This window comes from Pristiophorus japonicus, chromosome 32 (assembly GCF_044704955.1).
Source record: "Pristiophorus japonicus isolate sPriJap1 chromosome 32, sPriJap1.hap1, whole genome shotgun sequence".
Classification (NCBI taxonomy): domain Eukaryota; kingdom Metazoa; phylum Chordata; class Chondrichthyes; family Pristiophoridae; genus Pristiophorus; species Pristiophorus japonicus.
Window position 1 is genome coordinate 6,666,696 of NC_092008.1, and position 13,586 is coordinate 6,680,281.

Genomic DNA, 13,586 nt, shown 5'->3' on the forward strand with positions numbered 1-13,586 from the left:
CCTCCTCACTGTTTACTACATTTCTGAGTTCCATATCATCTGCAAACTTTGAGATTATGCCTTTAGACATGTCCAGGCCATCATGCTCGATCAAAAGAAGCCCTGCCATTAATATAGAACCCCTGATTGAAGGGGGTTAACTGAAACTGGTTGTTCACTTACTGTAATTAATGTCAGTCTCCACGGGGTAACAGAAACTGTTTGTTCAGTGACTGTACATAATGTCAGTCTCCACAGAGACTAATTGTATCAGTGCAGGTTTTACTTGTTCTATTAAAAAAGGACTCCTTTCAATGTGTTTTCTCATAGTGTCAGTGTGAGCATCCCCTCCAGCACTATCAGGGGTTTGCATGCTGCTCCACAGAAAGGGAGACAGAATCTGAAAAAACTGGATCGGAATGATACAGCAATGGATCAGAATCTGAAAACAGTGCATTGGAATATTACAACGATGGACAGGAGTTTCATCTTGCTTTTTAACTATCTTGTTGCAAATTATGATAGATTGCCATTAGAATTGCGAATCAGTGGTGTACTTCAGACTATTGAATACCTTTACTATCCGCTCCTTGCTGCTGTTGGTGTTCCTGGTAAGTCTCTGTGCCCAACTGTTAACTCTGCAAACCTTTGCTATCTGTATCACTGTCCTTGTAATTTACTCTCCCCTCTTTGCTGCTATTGGTGTCCCTGGTAATTCTCGATAACCGACTATTAGATTTGTAAACCATGAATAACTGCATTACTGTGTGTGTCATTTAAATCTTGGAGCACCCAAGTCATTGCCTTCAGTCCTCGTCACAAACTCGGTTATCTATCAAACAACTCAGCCCCCTCACTGGCAAATGTCTGAGGCTGAACGAGACTGTTCAAAACCTGAGCGATCTATTTGAACCTGAGCAGAGTTCTGAACTCATATTATATGAAAGCAAAACAATGCAGATGCTGGAACCTGAAATACGAACAGAAAAGGCTGGAAATCTCAGCGGGTCAGGCAGCATCTGTGGAGTGAAGCAGATGTAACATATCAGTTCGTTGACCCTTTGTCAGAAGTGGCAAATTTTCAAAATGAGCAAATTGTTAAGGATCACTAAAAGGAGGAGGGGAGGAAAGAACAAAATGGATGATCTGTAATGGGGTGGAAGACAGGAGAGATTTCAGAGACCAAAGGCATGATGGGCCAACTTGAGATGATAGTATCAGAAGTTAGAAAAAGATTAGCTGAGATAGAATGCAAAGGGGAGGATAATTATAAGCTGCCGTGGGAAACAAAGTGAGAGAAAAAATATATCAGAGTAAAATATGGGTAAAGTTTAATCTCTAAAATTGTTGAACTCGATTTTGAATCCAGAGGGCATAAAAGTTCTTAAAGGAAAGGTGAGGTTCCTCGAACTTACATTGAACTACATTGGAACAGTGCAGGAGTCAGAGGATGGACATATCAGGGTGGGACTGGAGTCGAGAATTAAAGTGACAGGCGAATGGTTGTTTGGGGTCACACATACCGACTGAACGAAGGTGTTCTAAAAAGCAGTCACCCAATTTGCATGTGGTCTCCCCAATATTGCGGGGACCATATCGTGAGCAGCAAATATTGTTTACTAAATTGAAAGAAGTACATGTAAATCGCTGTTTCACCTGGAACAAATATTTGGGGCACTGGACAATAGGAAGGAAAGAGATAAGATGGCAGGTATTGCATCTCCTGTGCTTGCACGGGAATGTACCATGGGAAGAGGAGGTGGTGCTTGACGTGATTGTGGAATGGACCAGGGTGTTGCGGATGGAGCAATCCCTTCAGAATGCTGAGAGTGGGAGGGGAATATGTGATTGGTGGTGGGTCACGCTGGAGCTAGCAGAAATGGTGGAGGATGATCCCTTGAATGTGGAGGCTGGTGGGGTGAAAGGTGAGGACGAAGGGAGACCTGTCATGGTTCTAAGAGAGAGGGGAAGGTTCCAAGAGTGAGGGGAAAGTGTGTGAGCAGAGGTCCACGAAGTAGAATAGGCATGGTAGAGAGCCATGTTATCCATGGGGAATGGGAATCCTTGGTTGAGAAAAGAACGAAGACATTTCAGAGGCAATAGTGTGGAAGGTGGCATCGTCAGAGCAGATGCGATGCAGATCAAGCAACTGCGAGAATGGAATGGAGTCCTTACAGGATTCCAGGTGGGTGGAAGTGTAGTCCAGGTAGCTGTGGGAGTCAGTGGGCTTAAAGTCAATGTTTGTCAATAGTCTATCACCAGAAATGGAGACAGAGAAGTCGAGGAATGGAACGGAAGAGTCGGAGGTGGATCATGTTATGCTGAGGGAAGGGTGGAAATTGGATGCAAAGTGAACAAAATGTTCAAGTTTAGGGCGAGAGCAAGAAAAGGTATGGATACAGTCATCAATCTATCGGAAAACCTTGGTGTGGGAGGGGACCGGATTTGGAGTGGAAAAAATATTCCACATCTTCCGTGAACAGAAGGCATAGCAAGGACCCATGCAGGTTCGCGTAGCAACACCTTTAATTTGGAGGAATTGAAGGGAGTTAAAGACGAACTGTTCAAGATGACAACAAGTTCAGTCAGGTGGAAGAGGGTGTTGGTGGTGGTGAACTGATTGGGCCGCTGCTTGAGGAAGGAGCAGAGCGCCCTCAGGCCATGCTGGTGGGCGATGGACATGCAGAGGGATTGGACGTCCATGGTGAAAAGGAGATGGTTGCTGCCACAAAACTGGAAACTGTTAAAGTGACAGAGGGCATCGAAGGAGTCGCAAATGTCGATGAGAAGAGGGAGCAAAGGTGGAAAAAGTAGAGTCGACAAAGGAAGCAATCCATTCCATGGGACAAGAACAGCTGCAACGATGCGTCTATCGGGTAAGTCCTGTTTGTGGATCTCGGGAAAGAAGTAGAAGTGGGCTGAGCGGGTTTGGGGAACTATGAGTTTGCTGGCTGTGGAGGTAAGGTTCCAGATGAGATGAGGTCAGTGACGGACTGGGAAATGGTGGCTTGATGATCGGTAGTGGGGTCATGGTGCAGGAATAGGTAGGATGAGGTGTCAGAGATTACGAGATCAGCCTCTGCAAGATAGAGGTCGGTTCACCAACCAGCAGCACCGCCACCCTTGTCAGTGATAGTGAGTAAGATAGCTGTAGACTGCAGGACGATATCAATGGATTTGTCAGGTTGGCAAAGCAGTGGCACATGGAATTCAATCTGGAGAAGTGAGAGGTAATACATTTGGGGAATGCGCACAAGGCAAGGGAATACACAGTAAATGGTAGGATACTGAGAAATGCAGAGGAACAACGGGACCATGTTGTGCATCCCACAGATCCCTGAAGGTACCAGGACAGGCAGATCAGGTGTTTAAGATGACCTATGGAATGCTTGCCTTTATTAGCCGAGCCAAGGATATAAGAGCAGATAGATTATGCTAGAACTGTAAAAATCATTAGTTAGGCCACAGCTTCAATTCTTGCGTACAATTCTTGTCAGAGCATTACAGGAAATATGTACTTGAACTGGAGAGAGTACAGACGAGAATTAAAAGGATTTTGACAAGACTAGAAAATTATATCTATGAGCAAATATTGGACAGGCTGGCGCTGTTTTCTTTAGAACAGAGGAGTGTGAGGGGAATCTTCATTGAGGTGTACACAATGATGAAGGGCCGACGTATAGTGGATTGGAAGGAGCAATTTCCAGTAACAGCGAGGTCAGTAACCAGTGGCCATATATTTAAGGTAATTGATAGAAGGATTAGAAGGGAGTTGAGCAGAATTTATATTACCAAGTGTGTGGTGTGGGTCTGGAAATCACTGCCTGAAATGATGGTGGAGGCAGATAATCTTATTACATTTAAAAAGTACTTGTATAGTCATTTGAAGTGCGGTAACCTGCAAGGGTATGAACCAAAACCACTGAAACGTTATTAGGTTGATAACTCTTCGTCGACAGTGGCAGACTTGAAGGGCCGAATGGCCTCGTTCTGTGCTGTAAATTTCTATGATTCTAACATCCTCTGCACCCACTCTTATCCTTGACATCATTGATAATGTGTCCTTCTCAGAATTAGACGGAACACTCCAGCTGGGGCCGAGCAAATGATTTCTAAAAGGTTGATGTTCGGTAGTGGATTTGTGTTACACCATGTCACTGTTTTAAAGCCAAGAACTCCGTATGCTTTTTTAACAGCTATCGCAACGTGTCCCAGCACCTTCAAATATTTCTGTAGGGATTCCCCATGTCTCTCTGATCTTGTACCCACTTTAAACTTTTAGCGTTTAGTTTAGTTTGCTTCTGCTCATATTTCCTACCAAAATCTATCACTTCACACTTTTCTGTGCCAAATTGCATCTGCCATGTGTCTGCCCAATTCAACAGTCTGTCTGTGACTTCCTGAAATTCAGAATCATTGATTTTATTCTCATTTTATTATTGGATTTATTTGCTTGCAGACTAGGTGTGATGCTGTTACAGGCGGTGTTAATTGCACATGCATAGTTACCCATGAGAAAATGGCTGGCGTTCATCTAGAGCTGCTGCAGTCCATGTGGTGAAGGTGCTCACACAATGCTGATGCTGAAGGAATTTCACGATTTTGAACCAGTGACGATGAAGGAACGACGCGAGATTTGAAGCATATGGTAGCATAGTGCTTATGATGCTTGACTAGTAATCCAGATACATGGATGAATGAATCAGAGTAATCACATACTCGGGGGAATTTTAATTAAATTAAATAAACAAATCAGGATTAAAAAGCAATATCAGTCATGGTAACCATGAAACTAATGGATTGTGGTAAAAAAAAACGATCTGATTCACTAACGTCCTTTTGGGAAGGAAATGTGCTGTCTTTACCCATTCTGACCAGAATGTGACTCCAGACCACAGTAATGTGCTTGACTCTGAAATGGTCGAGCAAGCCATTCAATTGTATAAGGTGGCTCACCACCATCTTCTCAAAGGCAATTAGGGATAGGCAAAAAATGCTGGTCTTGCCAGTGATGCCCTCATCCCAAGAATGGATTTAAGGAAAAGTCGATGTCTGGATGATGTGTGACTTTGAGGGGAGAATTAGAGTTGGTGTTGTTTTGTGCTACAGTCCGAGCTGAATTATAGCCCCTCCCGGGTGCCTCATCCCCTTGATGCCAATTGTAAGCATGCAATTGCTGCCTGGGGGTGGGGGGTGATAAGTATTTATGGTAAAATACTAAACATAAAAAAACTAACGTTTGCATTTTCGGGATGCAAATCCTTTACTGGACATGTGGCAATGAGTTGGGCCTTGAACACGAGGATAAAAAGTTTAAAATCGAGGCATTATCGGACTGGGCACCGTTGTCGGTCACCGAGCAACGGGCGGGGTGGTTGGGTGAGCGAGGCTTGGAGTGAATTAGGACACGGGCAGCAGAGTGTTGGCTGAGACAGAAATGGTTGTAATTACTTTTAGATTTAACTCACATCTCCCCACACCTGGAACAATTTACCTCGGAGGATAACAAATGACTGTGAATTGGTTTCAAGCCAAGCCTTTGCGAGGCAAAATCTTAGTCCAATTAATCAGCACGCTGTGATGTTTGATATCTGCCGAGGTCTGCAGACAAGGACGGAGACATTTGTCCGGGCAGTGGAGCTAAACGGGCGGTATCTGATCTGGCGCCCGTTACACTCAGCACCGGATATTTAGTTGTACTGCAGTGAATGACGGATTTCTAGGCATAGGTCTTCAATTATCAACACTATTTTCCAGCAAAGGTGTCTTCGCAACTCTGTGAAGCCACTTCTGTGTCACAGAACTAATCTCAGTAATTCTGCACCATCGACACACCTGTCGTCCCAAAACCCATCGTCCTCTTTAAAAAAAAACATTACGGCTCTACTCGAGATAAGGTTCTCATTGTGTAACATGCAATGTGCCCCTAAACAGGAGGGCGGACAAACAGCCAGTAATTGTACAACATGCAGTGAGCCCCTAAACAGCAGGCCGGAGTGACACAGAAACACTGTCACTGTCGTTTTAAAGATAAAGGACAAGTCACATTTGATTTTTAAAGAGACAGAACCAGTAATACGGATTTTTACACAAGTCATACAGGCTTTGTATAGGGACAGGACCAGTCTCACAGGCTTTTAAACGAGACAGGACCTGTCACACAGGCTTTTTTAAAGAAGGGCGAGTCACACAGGCTTTTTGCTGAGACAGTACCAGTCACACAGGCTGTTTAACGAGCCAGGAGCAGTGACATAGGCGCTTTAAAGAGACAGGACACGTCTCTACAATTATACAGGGCATTTGTGATACCACACTTGGTAAACATAAGAACATAAGAAATAGGAGCAGGAGTAGGCCATGCGACCCTTCGAGCCTGCTCCGCCAATGAATACGATCAGGGCTGATCCGATGATGGAATCAGTTCCACTTCCCTTCCCGCTCCCCATAACCCCTTATTCACTTATCGTTTAAGAAATTATATATCTCTGTCTTAAATGTATTGAATGTCCTGGCATCCGCAGCTCTCTGAGGCAGCGAATTCCACAAATTTGCAACCCGCTGAGAGAAGAAATTCCTCCTCATCTCAGTTTAAATTGCACGTCCCCTTATTCTAAGACCATGCCCTCTAGTTCTAGTAAACCCGTCAGTGGAAACATCCTCTCTGCATCCACCTTGTCAAGCCCCCTCATAATCTTATGCATTTCGATAAGATCACCTCTCTTTCTTCTGAATTCCAATGAGTAGAGGCCCAACCTACTCAACCTTTCCTCATAAGTGAACCCCCTCATCTCCGGAATCAACCTAGTGAACCTTCTCTGAACTGCCTCCAAAGCAATTATATTCTTTCATAAATATGGAAACCAAAACTGCACGCAGTATTCCAAGCGTGGCGTCACCAAAACCCTGTGGAACTGTAGCAAGACTTCCCTGCTTTTATAATCCATCAACTTTGCAATAAAGCCGAGATTTCTTTGGCATTCCTCATCACTTGCTTTGGCTGCATACTAACCTTTGATGTTTCATGCACAAGTAACGCCAGATCTCGCTGTATTGCAGCACTTTGCATTTTTTCTCCATTTAAATTCTAACTTTCTTGTGACATTTTTCTACCTCAACACTTTCCAACATTATACTAAATCTGCCAAATGTGTGCCCACTCACTTAGCCTGTCCATGTCCTTTGGCAGATTTTTTGAATCCTTCTCACACGTTGCTTTTCCTCCCATCTTTATATCATCAGCATATTTGGATATATTACACTCGGTCCTTTCTTCGAAGCAGTTAATATAGAGTGTAAATAGTTGGGTTCCCAGCACTGATCCCTGCAGCACCCCATTAGTTGCTGATTGCCAACCCGAGAATTAACCAATTATCCCGACTCTCTGTTTTCATTTAATTAGCCAATCCTCTATCCTTGCTACTCTATTACCCGCAACAACGTGAACTTTTAGCTTGTGCAGTAACCTTTTATTTGGCACCTTGTCAAATTCCTTCTCGAAATCCAAATACACCACACCCACTGATTTCCCGTTATCCACCCAGTTCGTTATATCCTCAAATAATTCCAGCAAATTTGTCAGACATGAGTTCCCTTTCATAAATCCGTGCGAACTCTGCCTGACCAAATTATGCTTTTACAAATGTCCCGCTACTGCTTGATTAATAATGGATTCCAACATTTTCCCAGCCACAGATGTTAGGCTAACTGGTCTATAGTTTCCTGCTTTTTGTCTGCCTCCTTTTTTAAAAAGGGGCGTTACATTTGCAGTTTTTCAATCTGCTGGGATGTCCCCAGAATCCAGGTGATTTTTCTAAATTACAACCAATGCATCCACTATCCCGACCACTACTTCTCTGAAGACCCGAGGATGCAAGCAATCAGGTCCAGGGGTTTTATCCGCCTTTATTCCTATTATCTTACTGAGTACCATCTCCTCAGTGATTGTGATTGTGTTAAGTTCCTCCAACCCCATTTGCCCCTTGACTATCCACTGTTGGGAATTTGTTTGTATCCTCTACCGTAAAGACTGATACAAAATATTTGTTAATAGTTTCTGCCTTGTCCATGTTCCCAATTACTAATTCCCCAGTCTCATCCTCGAAGGGACCCGGATTACCTTCAGCCACTCTTTTCCTTTTTATATACCTGTAGAAATTCTTGCTATCTGTTTATATTTAGTGCTAGTTTAATTTCATTATCTATCATCCCTTTCTCATTCATTTTATTGTCATTCTTTGCTGATTTTTGAAAGCTTCCCAATATTCTGTCCTCTCACTAGTTTTGGCCACTTTGTATGCCTTTGTTTTTAATTGGATACCGTCCTTTATTTCTTAAGTTAAACACAGATGGCTAGTTTTTCTTTTACACCCTTTTCTTCTAACTGGAATATATTTTTCTTGAGAGTTGTGAAATATCTCCTTATATTTATGACACTGTTTATCAACCGTCCTAAACTTTAATCTATTTCCCCAGTCCAATTTAGCCAACTCTGGTGTACTGTGTCCTTGTCTGGTCATCTTACCTAAGTGAAGTGAAGGTTCATTAGATTGGAACCTGGCATGAGGGCATTGCCCAATGTGAAGCGTTTGAGTAGATTAGGCCTATATTTCGTAGAGTTTAGAATAATGAGTGGTAATCTAATTGAAAAATATATAACCCGTAACAGTCTTGACAGGGCTAATACTAGGCAATGTAAAACACGGGGTCACAGTCTCAGAAGAATGGCTCGGTCATTTAGGATTAAAATAAGGAGATATATTTTCACTCAAATGGTTGTGAATCTTTGGAATTTTCTATCCCAGAGGCATGTGGATGCTGAGTTTTTGAGTACATTCCTGACAGAGTTCGATATATTTTTGGCAACTAGGAGAATTACGGGATATGAGGATAGTGCCAGAAAGTGGAGTTGTGTTAGAAGATTAGCCATGATCTTGTTGAATGGCAGAGCAGGCAGAATGTGTCAAATGGGCTAGGGGCAGCACGGCCTGACTGCACTGCAATTTGTGTGTGCACTAGGTCCATGCAGCAGAGCAGGTCTCCAGTTGGCCTGGTTAACCCTTGCCACTGGTTAAAGACCTAGCTCTGTCAAGCCCGTGTGAGGGCTGATGTGCCACCGTCATCACACGTTAAAACATCCACGCACAGGCATCTTCCACCCCTGGAGTTCAGGACTGGAACATCGGGTGCTGCATTGAAACATCTATGAATTTCAGCCTTCTGCTGTGGAAGCAAGTCATCCTCGTTTTCGGGACGACCTATGATGATGACTCCAGATCGTATTTCGTATCTTCTTCTGCCGCACAGGCGAGAAAAGCGATAGGACAAGTCACACATATCTTTTGAAAGAGACAAGAGCCGTCACACATGCATTTACGGAGAATAAACTCTAAAAAGACGGGCTTCAAATTCGTCTCCTGATTCTGATCACCTCTTTCAAATCTCCTCCCAATCTTCTCTGTGCCAAGGAGAACAACCTCAGCTTCTCCAGTCTACCCATCAAACTCAAATCCCTCTAAGGGGGCCGCACAGAACAGATAGTTTTGGATCGGTAATTCAGAGCGTAAATTCTAGGCCCTCATATAGTTCTTACAGATTATTAGACCATTAATGTTCATTGACAGATCCCAATCTTGTCATGAATATGACATTTTAGAAACTCTTATCTTGCAGACTCCTTTTAATATATTTAATTGTCCATAGTATTGTGAAATATTTAATATGAAATAGTAGGGTTTTACCCACATGTCCTAAGATTGTCTACAGATAGCAATCCATAACGTAACTGTGTGCTTTAAGTGCTGGAGACACTTGTTGGAGTCATGAGTCACTGCAGAATACCCAGCCTCTGGCCTGATGTAGTCGCCACAACATTCATGTGGCTGGTCCAGTTAAGTTTCTGATTAATGGCGACCCTGAGGATTTTGATGGTGGAGTATTCGGGGATGATTTTCCCGTGGACGAAGTTAGACTATCGCTTGTTGGAGGTGGTCATCGTCTGCCGCTTGTGTGGAGAGAATTTATCATAGACATCAGGGATGAGGATTTCAGTTATGTGGGGAGACGAGAGACGCTGGGTTTGGTTTACTTATAGTAGAGACGTTCAGAGGGAGATTGAATAGAAGTGTTCAAAATTATGAGGGTTTGCTCCAATGGCCACAATGTCATGAGCAAAGTTACACTGGTATAAGATTATTGGTAAATTAAACATAGAATCATAGAATGGTTAGAGCACAGGAGGAATCCATTCTTCCCCTCAAGCCCGTGCTGGCTCTGTGCATTCTTGATTACAACCACTTGCTGCATAAACAGTGTTTCCTCATGTCGCCTTTGATTCTTCTGACATTCATCTTGCATATTTTTTACACAGTGAGTGGTTAGGATCTGGAATGCACTGCTTCAAATGATAGTGGAGGTAGATTAAATCGTGGCTTTCAAAAGGGAATCGGGTAACTACTTGAAATAAAATGAATCAGGGCAACGGGAAGAGGGCGGGGGATTGGGACGACCTGAAGTGCTACTGAACAGAGCTAGCACGGGTTCGGGGGCCGAATTACATCCTTCTGTGCTGTAAACATTCTATGATTCTCCAAATATTTACTATCCCATCCTTGATATTGTTGGTGTTACTAGTAAGTATGTCAGTCCCTATATTATTTCTATAAACCATGTTACACTGCAATATTATTCTTACTATTACCCGTGGGATACTCTCTTATTAATGGTACACTGTGGTTCTAGTTACTGCTTCTTTCTTACAACATGGGTTGTAGTTTAAAATTACTGGAACATCCTTGCTTCTGTTTGTGTCCCTGCTAAGTCTATTTACACAGCAATGTTGCTATAAATAATGTTTATTGTGTTTCTCTCCTTGTCATTCCCAATCCCATCCACGCTGCTGTCGGTTATCGATTCTGAACGTTGTTCAATGTTACCAAGATTTAAATGTTCTATATTTAACTCAGCCGACTATATTGGTCGAGACTCTTTATTTAACGAATTACAGCCTGTTTTCTGCACTCAAAATGTGTAACAGATCAGAGTAATGTTGTCTTGGTTCCTAAGATTTTTCACCTAATGATGACAGGGCATGGAACTGAAACATTAACTCTGTTTCTCTCTCCACCGATGCTGCGTGACATGCTGACAATTTCCAAAATGTCCTGTTTCCATTTCAGATTTCCAGCAACCGCAGTATTTTGCAGTTGTTTTCACCCAATGTTCGGTATGGTTATTTACACAGAGTCACAGGGAAATTTGCTAGCAGATCATAGGCACAGGTTTACATGTCTGAAATATCCGCTAATCATTCGGTTCCAGTCAGTGTCTCCTTTCCCACCATCTCCAGTTCTGCATTAGTGGCATTGCTTCTGATGGCTGGAACAGGATAACGAGGATCAATTACATTGTCATAAAATCTTCATTCGGCCTTATTTCAATACTTTTATTTCCAATCCATGATTTTACTTTACAATTGTATCCCCTGTCCGTCTTTCACAGTTTAATCGATCGCTCAGTGAGGCCCAGAGTGATGCTCTGTTGACTTCTGCTGCACTTCAAAATACACAATCCCTGCAGATTTTAACTGAAGGACTGAGGATAAGAAAGTACGTTCATATTTTCTCGTCTAATAGTCTCTGAACACGTGAACACCAACAGGTGAAAAAGTACATGGATAAATCTTCCATTTGACTTCAGATACTTTACAAAATCGTTTGGCGGCTCTTTGCCTGTGAGATAAGACATCTGATTTTGATGTGAATAAATGCATTTAATGGGGCATTATCAACGATATCTACTTATTACAATTCATGTCTATTCTTTGCAATGTAATTTGGAAAATCTTCCCTTCAGTCAGGTACAATTTGAGTATTTCAACAAAAATGCCGAAAGCTCAAACTTCAACACCTTCTTACAACTAGTTATATTTATAACTGAAGTGCGCTAGCATTTATTATCTTAGCATTGTCAAATTACATCCATATATTTTAAATACAATTGTCTGTAATTATTGCACGCCAAGTTTGCAGTTTCTGCATTTTGCTGTTGCATTCATTTTCTGTTCTAAGTATAATGAATATTCTAACCAGGAGCAGGTATCCCAGCTGGATTTCCCCCTCCCTAACACAGTGGGACAGAAGCGAAATGCACCACTCAACTGGTCCCGGGACATCAAGGCTTCATGGGAGATTCGGGTCCTTTGCGTTCCTGGGACCTCGGGCGGTGCTTTTGCCTGCTGGGCTAAAGGTAGATCTATCATACAATCTCTAACTGATCAAACATCTGTTAGTTTCATGTTACGTTTATCGCTATTTCCTTTATTGATGCCACAATAAACCCTGTATTCCGCTCCACGGGTAATATACTTGACGATATCAATGAATAATGGTAATGCATTACAGACATCACCCCAAATCTAATTAAACTGTTGCTCTTGTTCCCAGCCTGATATATAATTTTCCTGCATTTTTTTCCCCCTCCCTCACAGTGAACTTAGTGACGATTGTGATCCTGTCTCGGGGAAAGTGCGGTCTCTGCAAATGTGTAACTCGGTACCTGGTGGCCATGGCAGTGGCCGATCTACTGGTCGTTATCCTCGATCTGATATTGAGGCACATTCCGGTTGTTTATTGGCAGCAGTTTCAATTTGTGCGGTCCCTCTCCGTGTGTAATATCCACGCCGTCCTGCTGTATGCAGTCACAGACTGTTCTGTCTGGTACACCGTCACTTTCACCTTTGATCGATTTGTGGCCATTTGTTGTCAGAAACTGAAAACTAAATATTGCACCAAGAAAACAGCGGCTGTGGTTCTGGGAACAGTGACTGTACTGAGCGGTTTAAAAAATATTTTCTGGTATTTTATGCTGAACCGTTGGTATTTGCTTATGAACGTCCCCTGGTTTTGTGTTGTATCAGTGGCTGTTCTGTATTCGCCGGTCTGGACAGCAATCGAGTTCCTACATAATATCCTAACCCCGGGTGTCCCGTTTGTTCTGATTCTGCTGCTCAATGCAGTCACCGTCAGACATATTTTAGTGGCCAGCAGAGCCCGCAGGAGACTCCGGGGTCCCAGCAGTGGGGAGAGGCCCAGAGACCCAGAGATGGCGAGCCGCAAAAAATCGATAATTTCACTGTTTGTTATCTCCGGAAATTTCATCCTGTTATGGGCGGTATTTATGTTGTATTCTATATATTACCGGATGTGGTGTTTCGGGTATAAGTCTGTCACTATACCTGATTATGTAAGTGCACTTGGATTCCTGCTGCAGATGCTGAGTTGCTGCACAAACACTGGTATTTATGCCGTGACCCAGGCAAAGTTCAGAGTGCAGCTCAAGAATTTGGCAAAATATCCCTTTATTCTGCTTGTGAAATTCATTAAACGATGAGAAGAAGCAGAGACTTTGGAGCCTCAGATTCCATGTGGTGTGATATTGTTAGCGAGCTGCTCTCCCACGCCCGTCCACTGGGCGAGTGATCCGGGTGAATAATGACAATCGCACACACGACACATGGATCCCTATGAGGGGCCAGTGATTTGGGTGAATATTAACTCACTCACACACTGTCTACACTGGGCTCACTGTGTGAGGCCTGTGATCCCGGTGAA

General features: G+C 43.0%; 1 protein-coding gene across 1 annotated transcript; it reads left to right on the forward strand.

Moving 5' to 3' along the window:
- The first annotated feature begins 379 nt into the window (after positions 1-379).
- Positions 380-13,365, forward strand: LOC139240604 (probable G-protein coupled receptor 139). Its single transcript, XM_070869158.1, has 2 exons — positions 380-590; positions 12,464-13,365. Exons 1-2 carry the CDS (start codon positions 410-412, stop codon positions 13,363-13,365), a joined length of 1,083 nt encoding a protein of 360 aa, XP_070725259.1. The 5' UTR covers positions 380-409.
- Positions 13,366-13,586: the final 221 nt, after the last annotated feature.